The sequence below is a fragment of the Chenopodium quinoa genome, unplaced genomic scaffold (genome assembly GCF_001683475.1).
Source record: "Chenopodium quinoa cultivar QQ74 unplaced genomic scaffold, ASM168347v1, whole genome shotgun sequence".
In the NCBI taxonomy this organism is placed as follows: domain Eukaryota; kingdom Viridiplantae; phylum Streptophyta; class Magnoliopsida; order Caryophyllales; family Amaranthaceae; genus Chenopodium; species Chenopodium quinoa.
The window spans coordinates 3,267,548-3,285,841 of NW_018745454.1; the positions used below are offsets into that span (position 1 = coordinate 3,267,548).

The 18,294-nt window shown below is 35.8% G+C and overlaps 1 protein-coding gene across 1 annotated transcript; it reads right to left on the reverse strand.

The window, feature by feature from the left end:
* Positions 1-5: 5 nt before the first annotated feature.
* On the reverse strand, positions 6-17,344 carry LOC110714213 (vesicle-fusing ATPase-like). Its single transcript, XM_021892703.1, has 22 exons — positions 16,960-17,344; positions 16,408-16,567; positions 15,427-15,522; positions 15,247-15,331; positions 14,952-15,002; positions 7,107-7,274; positions 6,799-6,953; positions 6,607-6,715; positions 5,911-6,010; positions 5,689-5,744; positions 4,956-5,021; positions 4,767-4,849; positions 4,508-4,641; positions 3,938-4,148; positions 3,615-3,746; positions 3,472-3,532; positions 3,321-3,380; positions 2,998-3,056; positions 2,831-2,918; positions 1,156-1,278; positions 578-643; positions 6-385 (listed from the first exon to the last, which is right to left on the reverse strand). Exons 2-22 carry the CDS (start codon positions 16,563-16,565, stop codon positions 242-244), a joined length of 2,205 nt encoding a protein of 734 aa, XP_021748395.1. The 5' UTR covers positions 16,566-16,567; positions 16,960-17,344; the 3' UTR covers positions 6-241.
* Positions 17,345-18,294: the final 950 nt, after the last annotated feature.

The window sequence follows — 18,294 nt, forward strand, 5'->3', positions numbered from 1 at the left end:
CCTAATTTTAAAAGCTCAACATCTGACAAAACTGGTGAAAAAATGGCAGTAAATAAGTCAAATCCGTAGGGTATACACACCGGCTAACTACAAAACCATGGTCCGACCCACTGAAGGGGTTCAAAGAAAGATAACGGGTGAAAGAATATAAAAATTAATAACACAGTCAATCTGATTAAAATTACCGTCAAAGCAAAGACTGGTGAAAAAACCAGTGTAATAACATGCTGCTTAGTGTGAATCAGTACCGGACAAGGTCCTGAAGACATTCATAAAAGTGAGATATGTCAATCTTTTCTTGGCCAGAGTAAATGGCTTCTGCTTTACCTCCTTGTTCACCTTGAGCAGCCATTTCAATTAGCATGTACACTTTCTTAATTGGCATCTGCAATTTGACAAAAAGAAATTAAAACAATGAAAAATCGAGGGGCAACCAAAACTTTTGGGCACAAATTACATCAAATTTAACAAGTCCCAAGAATCCTAGATGGAGTATAAACTATAAGCTACTCTAATGTAAAAAAAACGTCATAGTTAAAATCAATACAGGGAAGAAAACTGAAAGAGGATGACTTACATCATTTAGGGCCTCAGCAGCCGAATCTATGTCATCCTCTGAGAAGACATTTAGTTGCTTCAACACCTGAGCAAGGAGAGAGAGAGAGAGAGAGAGAAAAGTAGAGAACAGATTAAAGAACCCAATCAACATAGAAAAGGACACGAGCTTTACATAAAAATGGAGCAAATAGCAAAATCACCCATATCTTTTGTTTTTGCACCAGGCAAACCTCATAACTTATGCAATCTACATAGCAGTCTACCACTTACGTAGCCAGAATAGTATAACACCACTCATTAAAAACACACAGGATATCCAGACCTCATTACAAACCAATGTTACCTAATTCGTGGTATGTTTGGTACATATTAAAGGCATGGGGGCACAACTCGCTACCTGTTTGGTAAAACTAGTCTAAAAATGTACCATTGTACCATGATTGTAATGTTTATTTACCAGGCAGCTGATTTGTACTATGTTCTACATTCAAACCCCAGAAAGACGTACTTTCTTTCCAACATGCGCCACAATCACGTTAAAAAGAAGCCCCAGAACAACTTTAGATCATGCGTTTACATGGAGAAAGATTAGCTAACCTTTCGTGCATCTTCAGTTTTCAAAGTTGGGACATTATAGGTGACAGAGAATGCATCACGAATGCCAATTGAATCCAAGAAACCAACTTCACTGGTTGTCCCCAACACAAGAAGTTTCTTTCCCTGGAGACAAATGATCAAGTAATGAGACTTAAGATATGGAATAATGCACTGACGTACAGCACAGCAGCAGTCAATGGTAAGAAATAAATTGAGATCAGAGTTACTATGATTCTCATATAGGAGTTCTAAACAATCAACTAAGTTTTCAATTTGGTAAAAAAAAAAAAAAAAACTAGATAACAAAAATTTCTACCAGATTAGTCTTTATGGACAATGCTAAAACTAACAAATTGTATTCACACCATCCTTTTGAGCCCCCACATACTTTCATCATATCTTTAATCCACATTATAAGTCCAAATCCTGATTTACATGCATTGGAGCATATGACCAATACACCAGAGAAAGATGGATCCCAAGTGAAAAGTAAAACCATAGCCACCCAGGGCATTAACTTGTTCATCAACCCCAAGGTCCAAACTAGGTTACAATACCCACATGCTAATGACAAGTTAGAATCATCGTCTCTCACAAAACATGGTAGCAAAGCAACACTGCCCTCTCCTCTCCTCTCCTCTCCTCAGCATAATTTCTCTCCCCACTAGCCCTTTAATACCACAATGTATAGCACATATAGAAGAATTAAGACTAATCTTAAGGTTTCATCTTAAGGTTTCAAACTCGATTATGTTGCTGAACATTAGTGGAAGAACAAAGACCAGTTGCGCTCACAGGGTAGCATCTTGTGGACCATTCCAATTAGATGTATGAATATAATCTCAAGGAAAGAGTTATACACCACTTTTGATTTCAAACTTCAATCCACAATCAAGTCATAAGTCGATACACAACTATGGATCATGGAACCAAACTAAGGTCATCCTATAATAGCCTCCTGTTCAATGTCTCTTACAGGCATATATTTACTAAAGTAAATTACTACATAATCTACGGACACTATACTCATTCACATGCATGCGAATGTTGGCTATGATTGGACCTTGAAGCTGCAGAGGATGTTAAGAGTAGACGTGCTAACAGAGTAATAGGTATACTTCCTAGTAAAACATGCATGAATTTGCTAACATCACATGATATTTGCACTCTTGCCACTTGTTTACACTCACAACAATGGCCTAATAAATAAAGGCTAGGTACAGCATAATTGCATTGCGACAGAAGTTTCAATTTTTGTTACAAGGGGATTGGGGATCATGATAAGCAAATTGTGAATGCAAATATAACATTACAAAGGTCAGGGAAAAAAAGACCACAGGTTTTTCCATTAAACTCACACATTTATCTCTCAAGAAAATGATATTCATCAGCAGATGACAGAAGTGATTTTTTTCTGCACCTATACAGTTGCTTATGAGCAACTACAGGCTTTTAAGCAAGTCTTTGAGGTTATTGTCAAGTGAGTTTTAAATGACATGGGTTCATAATCAGACTAAGTTGTTAACTGTTGAGAAAAAAAAGAGGTATGAGTAGGAAGGGAAGCTAGGAACCTACAAATAAGTAGATAGAAGAATTCGAAAACAGACAATTAGTTAGAAACTTCTGTATAGGGAGTAAAAACTAATCTTAGAGCAAGGAAAATTTCAAGACACACCAGTGGGGGAAGTCGTTTCAAGAGGACCATCAATGTTTGCGAGATGATATTTGAAAACCGAGGGCCAATAGCCACATATTCTACAAGCCTGCAAGATAGTATTGAGTTTATGTCCAACAAAAAGAAACAAAATTACAGGAAGAACAATAAAACATTGTCAAAGTCACCTCTCAATGTCATCAAGTATTATTACGCTCAGCGGTGACCTATAAGCATCTTCAAAGACCTACAATTAAAAATTCAACCAAAGGTGCATAATCAAATATCAATGACAGCACTACGTAAGCGGACAAAAATTACAAAGGGAAGATGCCATAATGCCACATGCACTAATGTGGCAGTGGGGTGATTGTACATGTGTAACACTAACAAAGTAACAAGTTTAGAGATACATGATAATCAAAGTAAATACACATTCTGAACACAATTACTATACTTCATTTTTCATAAAAGGTCAAAAACTACAAAAGAAAGAGTAGTAAAAATGAACCTTGACAATATGTGCACATTTAGTACTCTCACTGAGACCAATCATGGATTCCGCTGATACCTACTCATTATTTACACAAACAGAAATAAAACATGTTACAGTCATGGATCTTGAAAAATGGCATGATAAAATCAACAAGTACAGAACTTACAATCTTCACATATGGAAAATCACTACAGATACCAACTGTAGCAGCCATTGCAGTCTTCCCACTAAACACAAACAAAATCAGAAAACTGTAAATAATTATTCAAAAAACAGCAAGGAACAAGGGCAAGGAAATGTAATTATTACCTGCTACTTGGACCTTCCAGAAGACAAGTCAAAAGTGGGCTGCCTTTGCTAAGTTTTACTTGTTCTGCTAGCAGCATAGTGCGTTGCTGGATGTGTTCATGGCGTACACCACAATCCACCATTCCATTGAGCCTACAAGTTTTAGTAGAGATGTGATTATAAAACCTTTAATAAAAAATATCTACATAATTATTAGGAGGCATGCTAGTTACAGCCAATATATCACAGCTTCTAAACTACCAAATGGAAACGAGGTATTAGCCAAAGGTAAATAACAAAGTAATATCCCATATGAAAGAACCATAGGACCCTTACTATCTTACCTGCATCGTTCAAGATCACCGGTGGATGCTCCAAATGCTGGTTTGACTTCTCCTATAGCTTCCAAAAAGTCGTGCATAGTAACTTTTATGTTTTCCTCATCCACTGGCTTATTAAGATCATCCATGTTTAATTGCCGGTTCAGAGCATATGAGACAGCACTCTTAACAACACCTTCGAGCTCTGCTCCACTATAATTCTTTGTTCTTGCAGCTGCATTAATGTGTAGATAAATTTATATATACCCTTCACATCATATTACCAGATGTATAAAAGTTGTAGTGCTAAGATTAGGAAGCCTAAAAACATAGGAAAAAAAAAAGTTCAGTTAAATAAAACATCCATCTTACAAGGGGACAACAGGCAAATAAAATTCAAAAGCCTACAGTAAATACTGTTGCATCATTTTATCAAAATGCTTATGAAACTGAATGCCACAGGAGACAAAGAGAGTAATTTTCTACTGTCTAAGGCACATCAATGTGAAATTTTATCACCATAGTTCAATATAAAGCAACAAGAAGATACTAGTGAGTAGTGACCTCAAAAGCATTTACAACAAATTCACATACCCAGTTCAGCCAAATTGATGTCTGGTGCAAGGAAAGAATTTTCTTTCATCTTGGTTGTATGAATTTCAAGAATTTGCAAACGACCAGCTTCATCAGGGAGGCTTATCTCCACTTGAACCTCTAAACGCCCAGGCCTGTCCAGAGAAAACTATCACCATGGCTATACAATAGTTACAAAATTGACTTCAAAAGCTGAGCAGATTATCTAATAAAAATGGAATGTTCATCAATGAAAAATCGGTACCAGCAAAGAGCTCACCTTAAAAGTGCTTCATCAAGCAAATCTTTTCTGTTAGTCATCCCAATCAACAAAACATTATTGAGTGCCTCCACCCCGTCAATCTAAAAAGCAAGAAGCTATCAGTATTATCAGTATACTGGCTATCTTACTTTTTATCTGTACAAACACATACTATTTTACATTTTAGAAAGCCAATCTTTAACCTACCTTGGTTAGTAGCTGGTTGACAATGCTATCATGGACACCTGTACCATCCCTAGTAGAGCCTCTAGACTGCAAATTTTAAAGAGAAAAAACTTATCAGAAACTTGGTCTAAGCATACTAGAAAAGATCTGCAAAATCAATATAGCTTCTTCGTTTCTATGGTGACTATTGTACTTTCCATTATAATGTGATTAATGTCCCAATTGAATATCCTAATCCATAAGGGTTATTAACTTATTATCAGCACCAGTTTTATTTTTTATTTCAAGCTATCTCCACTTCATGTGTACATAATGGATCAAATCCCCCATCAACTAGCTCATTTATTACTCCAGCATCAGTAAAAAAATCATTAGGAATTTAGATCAATATCAGAAGGGAAAGATTTATGTAAATATAGAGTAATCAGAAGGATAACAAAATGTTTCATAAACAATGATTCAGGCAATCAAAAAAGAATAACAGTGTGAACATCAATTTTCTGAAAAATGATGTGCTCAGTATGGGACAAGGGCTTCCATAATCCACATAAACTTTGTACACGCAGGATTGACTACAGCAACTAGGCAGATAATGAGGGATGACAATTAGTTGTATAACGTGTGAATCTTCATGTGCAAGCAAGCATGCACATGTGTGTAGTATCAAGGGTATAAATTAAAAATTGGAACCCTAGTCCCTAGGATGATGACGAAGAACTATAAAAAATAACTGTCATTGCTCACGATGCCTTACCTTACAGATAGCATCTATTTCATCAAAGATAATAACATGCAAGTCACTTTGATCCCCTGAAAAGTACAAATTAAAAAATTAAGCAGTAAAAAAGAAAACCATACAATAAATAATGTAAAAAAAAATCCATTACTTTCTTTTTGATCAGTGACAACAATAGAGCCAGCACAAGCATAACTCCAAATGACACCAGCCATATGCAATGTATACATCTCACTTTACCTCGAGTTCTCTGGTCTTGTTCAGCATCAGCAAATAGATCCCTGATGTTCTTCTCAGTTTCACCAACAAACTTGCTTAATACTTCAGGCCCATTGACAATCTGGGAAAAACAAACATATAAGCCACAGCCATATAGTCTGTGTTTTGAGGCTTCCAAAGAGGAATGTATTGTATTCAAAACAAATTATATATATTCTTTTTCACTCAACATACCCCTCTTCCCCCTAAAGGAGATCAAAGTTACTAACATGAATCCCTTATACTGGTGTACCTCTCCTTCACTGTCCAAATGCAACAGATCAATTTTCACAAGAGGCACCTCATTAATAAAACTTTGAATCAGAATATCAATCCATCAATCAAAGTCTAAATTACCGGGTTGAATTAAGGGACTGAGATCAAAGTTCTCTTGTCCAAGAATGGTAATAAATATGCAGAGAGTTGAACACAGGGAATGCTGGATGTCTTCTCAAACAGGGCGTAAAAACTTAGTTATTTTTTTTTTTTTTTTTTTTTTTTTTATAAGCAGGAAGCAATGATTAAAAGTCTGGAATTTGAGTGGTCAAGAATTGAGATCTAAGGATCAGCACAGATCAAATTGAACAAGTTGTAATTAAAAATAATCGTAGTAGGAATGAATTTGCCAGCATTTCTCATCGTCTAAATTATAAGTCCATACAGGTTCACTTGAAGTACCTTTGGATCCTTTCCATTTAACACCTTTCCTATCTGACGTGCCATTAGAGTCTTGCCAGTGCCAGGAGGCCCATACAGAAGCATTCCTTTCACATGCTTGATGCCCAATCTATGGTAGTCAATGCGAAATATGTATCAGTCATTTATAGAATCAATATTTCAACAACATACCAGCTAAAGCTTAAAAATTACTTGCTAGTGACATGGGGAGGAAAAACCCTAGAGGCAAAAGCTCTTCGAAATATATCTGCAAACTCTGCACTCAGACCACCTATACCAAGTGCCTTCAAATTGAATTCTTTATGCTTAAAGAGATTGCTGCTAGCTGATTCACGTTGATTGATTATCTGAAAATTACATTAAAAACTGTCATTCTACAGCAATTCTAACAATCATAGATAACTTCACAATATCAAAATATTAGAAAACTGGAAACATACAACAATCACTTAATCCAAAGCCAACTTCTAGCAATACATGTTCAAGGATGAAGAGTTTACCTTTATTCCACTGCCTCCTGCTGCCTCAAAAATGATATATGTGTCTGCTGACAGCATCCCTCTTTCAATATCTGAATTTTCCTGCCCCTCAACAACAGCCTGGTTGACTGTGAAAAGAAAATTATTGCCTAGGTACTCAAAAGTTACTTTTTGGCCCACTGTCATGATCTGCATAAGGTCATTGGGAAAATATATTAGAGGTGCAATGGACAAGCAAGAAAACAAACAATATAATCCTCTTTAACTGCACCTTCTCCAGTACCGGATTAGGGGAACACCCGAACATACCAGCATTTCTGCCTAACAGACCATCAATAATAGTCCTTGTTCTCAAGTCAATTTATTTGACAAAAAGATAAAGAATTTAGCTAACACATTTATACGGTGTCCCAAAATAAAATTATCGACCTTTATAGAATTGTACCTTGGCCTTAACATACATGCAAAAGCAATTCGGAAATCATAAGTATGGAGGTAGAATAATAGCTACCAGTTAAACAAATTGCTTTGAGAACACGGAAAAGATTATCCCTCTTGTTTCCTCATACATGTTAAATTGTCCTCATTGATTTCAAATTGGCAAAAGGCATACCAGGAAGATTGTCTAACAATGTGGAATTGTGGATTTATAAAAAATGAACAAAATCCACACAAACAATTTTAGACAACCTTTGTAGGGGGGAAAAAGCTAGAAGTGTCAAAAGTTGACCCGACCCCAAATACTGACTCAAACTCGATTATTAACCGAACCATCTAAACCCGAAAAAATGGTGACCCAAACCCAACTTGAAACCAACCCTAGACCCGATTTCACCCGAGTATGTGAGACCTGAACCCGAACATAAATTGACCTGGAGATGACCCGACCTGAATGTAACCCGTAAATTATTGACTTGAACCGAACCCGAGAATTACCCTAACCCGTGAAAACCCGACCTATTGTTCACCCGACCTATTATTAACTCGACCTAAAGTCGACCAAAACCCGACCCAAATCCGATAAGAAGTATGACCCGACGTTACCCGACTCAAGCATGACCCAAACCAAACCCGACCCACATAGGTTATGGAATTAATCCGAATTGACCCGACCCGAATTGCCCTGACCTACACTTACCAACCTAAACACGACCCATTTACCCGAATTGACAACTCTACCCGAAAACACCAAAAATTCTCAAAAAGCGTGGATATTAGCCTAGAATTTTGGAATTTTTTAACTTTTTTTCACCTAAAAATAAAAATTGTCAAAATGTTTACCATGATCCTTAATACCCGGGTGGAACCATCCAATTTGCCTTTCAACGACCAATTTACCGGTTTACAACTTGCACCAAATCCATTTAATCAAGCCTCCCACGAACATTTTTGACAACATATAATGATCATATATGGTTCCAAATGGCATTATATGACCCCGACATATATTCCCTATAATTTCAAGACTTTTCTTAACCGAGCCCCGATAACTCAAAAAATTCTGAAAAAGCGTGGATATAGCCTTCAATTTTTAAATTTTTTGACTTTTTTTTGCCCGTAAATAAAAATTGCCGAAATGTTTACCATGGTCTCTATTGTCTAATACCCTCCGGAAGTCTAATTGGGTAGATGGAACCATCCAATTTGCCTTTAAACGACCAATTTACCGGTGTAAAATTTGCGCCAATTTCATTAACTCAAGCCTTCCACAAACATTTATGACAACATATAATGATAATATATGGTTCCAAACAGCTTTATATGAACCCGAGATTTATCCCCTAAAATCTAAAGGCTTTTTGACATCGGGCTACGAAACCTCCAAAATTTCTCAAAAAGCGTATAGATATTAGCCTTCAATTTTGTAATTTTTACTTTTTCCACTCGGAAATAGAAATTGCCGAAATGTTTACCATGGTACCTAATACCCTCCGGAAGTCCAATTGGGTGGGTGGAACCATCCAATTTGCCTTTAAACTACCAATTTACCGGTTCACAACTTGCACCGATTTCATTAACTCAAGCCTACCACGAACATTTATGACAACAAATAATGATCATATATGATTTCAAACGGCATTATATGACCCCGAGATATATACCCTAGAATTTCAAGGCTTTTCAACACCCCTGAAACCTCCAAAAATTCTCAAAAAATATGGACATTAGTCTTCAATTTTGGAATTTTTTGACTTTTTTTCGCCCGAAAATAAAAATTACTGAAATGTTTACCCTGAGAGTCCAATTAAGTGGGTGGAACCATCCAATTTGCCTTTAAACGGCCAATTTACCGATTTACAACTTGCACCGATTTCATTAACTCAATCCTACCACGAACATTTATGACAACATATAATGATCATATATGGTTCCAAACGACATTATATGACCTCGAGATGTATCCCCTAAAATCTCACGCCTTTTTTGACACCGGATCCCAAAACCTTCAAATTTTCTCAAAAAGCGTGGATATCAGCCTTAAATTTTGGAATTTTTAGACTTTTTTTCGCTTGGAAATAAAAATTTCCGAAATGTTTACCATAGTTCCTAATACCCTACAGGAGTCCATTTGGGTGGGTGGAACCATCCAATTTGCCTTTAAACGACCAATTTACCGGTTTACAACTTGCACCGATTTCATTAATTTAAGCCTACCACAAACATTTATGACAATATATCATGATCACTTATGGTTCCAAACAACATTATATGACCCCGAGATGTATCCCACAAAATCTCACGCCTTTTCGACACCAGGTCCCGAAACCTCCAAAATTTCACAAAAAGCGTAGATATTAACCTTCAATTTTGGAATTTTTTAACTTTATTTCGCTTGGAAATAAAAATTGCCGAACTTTTTACCCCGGTTCCTAATACCCTCCGGGAATCCATTTGGGTGGGTGGAACCATCCAATTTGCCTTTAAACGACCAATTTATCGGTTTACAACTTGCACCGATTTCATTAACTCAAGCCTACCACGAACATTTATGACAACATATAATGATCATTTATGGTTCCAAACGGCATTATATGACCCCGCAATGTATCCCCTAAAATATCATTTCTTTCTGACACCGAGCCCCGAAACAATCGAAATTTCTACAAAAACATGGATATTAAGCCTTTAATTTTGGAGTTTTTTTATTGTTTTTCGCACGGAAATAAAAATTGCCAAAATATTTACAATGATCCCTAATACCCCACAGGAGTCCAATTGCGTGGGTGGAACCATCCAATTTACCTTTAAATGACCAATTTACCGGTTTACAACTTGCACCGATTTCATTAACTTAAGCCTACCACGAACATTTATGACAACAAATAATAATCATATATGGTTCCAAACGACATTATATGACCTCGAGATGTATTCCCAAGAATTTCAAAACTTTTAGACACCAGGCGAATACTTCTAAATTTCTCAAAAAGCGTGGATACTAGCCTTCAATTCTTGAATTTTTTAAACATTTTTTCGCATGCGAATAAAAATTGTCGAAATATTTACCACGATTCCTAAAACCCTCCGGGATTCTAATTGGGTAAGTGGAACCAATCCAATTTACCTTTAAACGGCCAATTTACCAATTTACAACTCTCACCGATTTATTAGTTCAAGCCTAAAACAAACATTTATGACAACATATAATTATCATATATAATTTCAAACGACATTAAATGAACCTGAGATGTATCCCTTAAAATCTTAAGGCTTTTTGACAATAAACCCCGAAACCTCCAAAATTTCTCAAAAAGCGTGGATATTAACCTTTAATTTTGGAAATTTTTGACTTTATTTCTCCCGTAAATAAAAATTGCCGAAATGTTTACCATGGTACCTAATACCTTCCGGGAGTCCCATTGGGTAGGTGGAATCATCCATTTTGTTTTAAAACGACAAATTTACCGAGTTACAACTTGCACCGATTTCATTAACTCAAGCCTACCACGAACATTTATAACAACATATAATGATCATTTATGATTCCAAACGGCATTATATGACCCCGAGATGTGTCCCCTAAAATTTCATTTCTTTTTCGACACCGGGCCCCGAAACATTCGAAATTTCTCAAACAACATGGATATTAGCCTTTAATTTTGGAATTTTTTTTTATTTTTTTCTTCCGTAAATAAAAATTGCCAAAATATTTACCATGGTCCCTAATACTCCACAGGAGTCCAATTGGGTGGGTGAGACCATCCAATTTGCCTTTAAATGACCAATTTACCGGTTTACAACTTGCACCGATTTCATTAACTTAAGCCTACCACGAACATTTATGACAACAAATAATGATCATATATGGTTCCAAACGACATTATATGACCTTGAGATGTATTCCCAAGAATTCCAGAACTTTTAGACACCGGGCAGATATTTCAAAATTTCTCAAAAAGCGTGGATACTAGCCTTCAATTTTCGAATTTTTTTACTTTTTTCGCATGCAAATAAAAATGTCGAAATGTTTACCATGATTTTTAATACCCTTCGGGGTTCTAATTGGGTAAGTGGAACCATCTAATTTACCTTTAAACGGCCAATTTACCAATTTACAACTCTCACCAATTTTATTAATTCAAGTCTACCACGAACATTTATGACAACATATAATTATCATATATAGTTCCAAACGGCATTATATGACCTTTAGATGTATCCCTTAAAATATCAAGGCTATTCGAAAATGGGCCCCGAAACTCCAAAATTTCTTAAAAATCGTGGATATTAGGCTTCAATTTTGGAATTTTTTGACTTTTTTTCACCCATAAAGAAAAATTGTCGAAATGTTTACCATGTTCCCTATTACCCTCCGCGAGTCCCATTAGGTAGGTGGAACCATCTAGTTTGTCTTAAAACGAAAAATTTAACGATTTACAACTTGCACCGATTTCATTAACTCAAGCCTACCACGAACATTTATGACAACATATAATTATCATATATGGTTCTAAACGGCATTATATGACACCGAGATGTATCCCCTAAAATCTCAAAAAAAATTGAGACCGGGCCTTGAAACATCCCAAATTTGTTAAAAAGCATGGATTTCAATTTTGGAAATTTTTGAATTTTTTTCGCCCGGAAATAAAAATCGCCGTAATGTTTATAATTGTCCCTAATATCCTCCGGGAGTCCACCTAGCTAGGTGCTACCATCCAATTTGCCTTCAAACAGCCGATTTAACGGTTTACAACTTGCACCGATTTTATTAACTCAAGCCTACAACGAACATATATGACAACAAATAATGATCATATATGGTTCCAAACGACATTATATGACCTCGAAATGTATTCCCTAAAATTTTAAAAATTTTCGACACCGGGCCCCGAAACCTCCAAATTTCTCAACAAGTGTGGATATTAGACTTCAATTTTGGAATTTTTAACTTTTTTACGCCCAGAAATAAAAATTGCTGAAATGTTTGTCATGGTTGCTAATACCATATAAAAGTCCAATTGGGTGGGTAAAACCATCTAATTTGCCTTTAAACGGCCAATTTACAGGTTTACACTTGCACCGATTTCATTAACTCAAGCGTACCACGAACATTTATGACAACATATAATGATTATATATGATTCCAAACGGCATTATTAACCCCGAGATGTATCTCTTAAATTTTTGAGGCTTTCAACGCAGGGCCGTGAAATCTCAAAAATTTCTCAAAAAGCTTGGATATAATCTTCAATTTTGGATTTTTTTTTTCGCCCGTAATTAAAAATTTCCGAAATCTTTAAAATGGTTTTTAATACCCTCCGGGAGTCCAATTGGGTGGGTGGAACCATCCAATTTGTCTTTAAACGACCAATTTACCGGTTTACAATTTGCACCGATTTCATTAACTCAAGCCTACCACGAACTTTTATGACAACAAATAATGTTTACATATGGTTCTAAACAACTTTATATGACTTCGAAATGTATTCCCTTGAATTCAAAGACTTTTAGACACCGGGCCCCGAAAACTCCAAAATTTCTCAAAAAGGTGGATAATTAGCCTTTAATTTTTGAATTTTTTTGACCTGAATTGAATCTAACCCGATCCGTTCCTAACCCGACCCGAAATCAACTCGACTTGTTATTGACCTGACCCATATTAAACCCGACTTGTCATAGACCTGACCCGAATTTTACCAGACCTATTATTTACCCGATTTAAAAATTCAACCCGATCTGTTACTAACTTCACTCGAAATTAACACGTTTTGTTATTGACCCAGCCTAAATTCAACCCAAATTATTCATGACTCGATTTCAAATAACCTTAAATGCAATTTAGACCACCTTATTATTGTTGATCAACTAATTTTGTCTAAGGAGACCAAGTCGGTCCAGCCAGCGAAAGAAATGAGCATCATCCTCAAATTTAAGAGTTAAATATAGTATATATTTGTTATATGGTCAAAAGAGATAATTATCTTCTTAAATTATAGACTATAGTTCCCTAGTATATTGCCATATATATTATAGTCAAAGGAAATAATTAGCTTGATAAAAATGATAATAATCTATTTATAGTTAGTTGAACCCGAATATGACCTGACTAGGAAATAAACCGACCTGATTGTAACCTGTAAATTATTGACTTGAACATAACCCGACTTGAATGTGAGAATGACCCGACTTGAAAATGATCCAACCTGATTGTAACCCGCAAATTATTGACTTGAACCGAACTTGACTTGAACCCGAGAATGACCCGACTTGAAAATGACCCGACCTAATTATAACCCGCAAATTATTGACTTGAACCGAACCCGACTCCAACCCTAGAATGACCCGACCTTATTCTAACCTGCAAATTATTGACCTGATTGTAACCTGTAAATTATTGACTTGAACATAACCCGACTTGAATTTGAGAATGACCCGACTTGAAAATGATCCAACCTGATTGTAACCCGCAAATTATTGACTTGAACCGAACTTGACTTGAACCCGAGAATGACCCGACTTGAAAATGACCCGACCTAATTATAACCCGCAAATTATTGACTTGAACCGAACCCGACTCCAACCCTAGAATGACCCGACCTTATTCTAAACTGCAAATTATTGACTTGAACCGAACCCGACCCGAAAATTACCCTAACCCGTTTTAACTCGTGAAAACCCGAATTAAGCTCGACCTATTGTTCACCCGACCCGAATGTAACCCGACCTGTTATTAACCCGACCCAAACCCGATAAGAAGTATGACCCGACGTGACCCGACTCAAGCATGACCCAACCCAAACCCGACCCGCATAGGTTATGGAATTAATCTGAATTGACCTGACTCGAGTTGACCCGACTCACTCTTACCCGACCCGTTTACCCGAATCGACAGCTCTAGAAAAGGAAAACAAAAAGATGGGAGGAGCTATAACTTACACTCCCTGAAATAAACTAATACATCACATGGTCTTCCATTTGAATGACAATTGTCTATAAGGTGGTAGCACAAAAGATGGGGAGGAAAGGTTGGTGCAACATCAGCATGCTTTTTCTGAAACTAGGAAGTTAAACGTTAGGTTAGGTATGATGACTGTTGAAAATGATTTTGAATGTTTTGTTATGAAAGTCCATGAAATGGTAATTACTGTCACAAGAAATGGGATTTTGGCCTTCAACAATTATATGTTTAATCCTTCAATTTGTTTGACTAGTTACTGTGACAAGACCAAAAAGACCAACAGTCGATAAATGAGGTCAAAACCATCTTTCAATACAATGAGAAATTTAGTGACATTGTCCTGGTGTACAGCAGCATCACAGATTACAAGCATGCAAATTGAAACTCCAGATAGTCCCTAACATTTTAAAGAAAATAAACACTGGAGTGAACCAAAAAATAAAAGAAAAAATCAACAAACTTGCCTGGTCAACAAGTCTCCTCTTAATCAATTGGGTCACAACAACAGCATCAACCTGACAACAAAGACATTTCAGGAATAGATTCATAGAAACAAAAATGTATTGCATCAAAAATCAATACGTGTACAGGATAAAAGACATGTAAAAGTATCTTAGTTCCATAAAACACCCACGGCAAAGAAAATTGAAGCATCAAGTTGCCAATACAAAAACATATCTTTCGAGAAGTAAGCAAAAGCATGAAACATTAATCTGCAGTAAAATCTTACAAAGTAACAAAACATTAAAGAAAATTTACTTGTTCATCTCTTGCTTTTGCTTTGGACAAATAGTCCAATTCAAGAGTAAGCACTGTAATTTGATTATTCTGAGGAGGTATGAATCTACAAAGAAAGATGCAAAAAGAAAAATATCGTCAATAATGAAGTATGAAAATCATCAACTGGTTTGAAATTATCAAAACATTAAACCACCTAACCTTTTGACAGTAATGGGGTCCCCGGTGGAAACCCTCAGATACTTCCGTTGGACAGAATTAAGAGCTATGCTCCCACTGGGTATATCATCATGAGCAGTGGGCAGTAGTTAAGGAGAAAACAATGCTGACAGAAATTTAGGTAAAGAGCACGAAAAAGTTCAAAGAAACATGTTAAGATAACTCTCACATTTTGAATAATATGCAAACAAAGAACCACAGCTTGAAAGTCAGAGCAAAACTCTAATTTATAAGTACAGAATGAGGCTAAAAGGTAAAAACAAAATAATAGATGATAAATGCCAATGATGAAAGATCATGCTTAGATCCTAGGCAATCAACATGAATAAACTTACATCATATGCACTTCAGCATTCAAAGGAAATGCTAATCATAGTCAATCAAGAGTTGATATTAACGGTTCCTACTTTTTTCAGCTGTATGTTGCTGCGTCAGCGTGCCTATAAGATATCCATGGTTTCTTCAAAGTACATATGAATACTCTTTATTCTTAATTTTTAAGGACACCTCGATACTAAATCATCTAGCAGACACATGATGCAGATAGAGGAAGAGCAGCAAATAACAATTAGAAGACAATAACAGTTACCAATTTTGTCCAACTAAATAATTTGTAAATGCAGACTTTCTATAATAGCAAATAACCTGCAAGTTTCTCATTGAAGTTCAAAATCGAGCCAAACCAAACAAAAGGACAAGAACACAATATTGTGACATGCAACCTGAACCTAAATTAATTTGGTTGGCACATAAAATATGGTTAGAAACAAGCAATCAACACAATACATTCTGCAGCTGAATTCAAAATAACTTCGAAAATAAATCACATTGTCTATAACATAACAAATAAGAGAATGACAATCCAAATAGCAAAATCACAATACAAAATCGGCGTAAATTTCAACAACTAGATTGAACGGAACAAATAGCAATTGAAAAGTAAGACTGTAAGAGGAAGGATATCCAACGGAAAGGACCCAAGAATCGCCAACATAGGCAAAAACCACGCGCGATCCAGGAGCAGCAAGACGGCGAAGATCAGCAACAGAGCAGTAGGCGAGATTCGTGGATACCAGATCTCTCGCCGGCGTGTTGGTGACGATCATGGTGTCAATCGCCATTTCTGTACAACAACAAAACTTAAGAGAGAAAACATACAAAATGCAAAGGTCTTACAATCATATTATATCGCAAACCATTACAAAATCATGAAGCTCAAAAACTAACAAGTAATTTATTACAAAATCGAGCTAAAAAACTTTCGAATTGAACATTATTCCAGGTCACTGAAAATGTACATCAGAGCAAGCATAATCCACTAAAAATTCGATTACAAATTTGATTTTGAATGTAATTCATGATTTTCTTGAAGTTCATGAAATCTCTAGAACAAAAATGAACCCTAAATTTGATTTAAAACCCTAGAAATCGAAATTCGACATCAAAATCAACCACAAAATGCAACAATTCACTAAAATTTCAACACAAATGAAGGAGAGAAAGCAAGTGAATTACCGCGAAACAGAATTGGATGAAAGAGAGAGAGAAATCGGTAGAAAACGCCGATAAATCGAAGGTGAGATGAGACGAAGAAAATGAAAAGAATTGAAATGAAGAACAGAGAGATAGGAAGAGACTTAGTGACGAAGAAAGAAGATCTCGCGCAGACCAGACTTGTCTTTCATTTGTCTCAGACTTCCTTCTCTCCACCTTTCCTTTTATTTTTTCCCGCTGTTACGATTTTTTTTTTTTTTAACTAAATTGGGGAAAAGTATTTTATATTTGTTGCGTTTTATTCACGTAAATTTCTGTAAATAGAATTACAAATTAAGGTAAGTATGAATGGATATGTGAGGTAATTCTTGTGTTATTTAAGACAAAGTTAAGTTATATACAAAGTCATGAGCATAACTCATGTACATTGTGGGTCAAAGTATGAATGAAATGGTTTCGGATGTCAAGTACGTATCTTAAGGTTATTTGGGAACTATGATAGGTACCTAGATATATAATATTGTCGGATCCAAAAATGATACGTGGGAGCAAAATTTGAAGGCTACAATTACACAATACATTACATTTTCGAAGATTTTGGGACCCGATGAGTAATGGTAGGTCGTTTATATTGTTTGGAACATTGTATGAACTCTAGTCGATCATTAAAAGATCAAATGTGACATTGAATTAATGTATAGAGCTTTGCATGGACCATTGGAACTGGCTAAATTAAGAGCTTAAAGACAAAGTGAATGTTTCCAACCACCCATATTGGGTCTCATGAGGCTCATGGGAAGCACCCTAACTACTTTCCTTTTTGAGCCCGAAAAAGTAAAAAATTGTCCAATATTGAAGGCTATAATTCACTTTTAAACCCATTTTCGAGTATATTTTCCAAAATTAAATAGAATGAAAAAAGTCCTAATAATGAGTCTACCAATAAGTCTACAAAGTCCTAATAATAAATTTTGTTGATTATATGGCATTATTGCTATTTCGAAAATCTGTTGTATAATCACGAAAAAGCAAAAGAATTCTAATCACTATTCAGACATCCTAGGTCCTACTAAGGTGTCAAGTTTCCTTCATCAGTTTACAAAATATTTACCACACCATTGTCTATGCATGCCTTAGTGCCTTACATAGTTACATTTGTTGTTTACAATAAAACCTGTATTGGTGTTTGCTACTCTAAACACTATGACCCCTCATTGTTAATTTAGGTCATTCAGGACTTTCAGGTTCAAAGTGTGATTAGGTGTATTCCGGATGAGCTTCTCAAATGTCATGTTAGGCCGGTGTAACATTCTAAGTTTTTACCCAAATGGCCAATATAGATCCTGAGGCTCTACG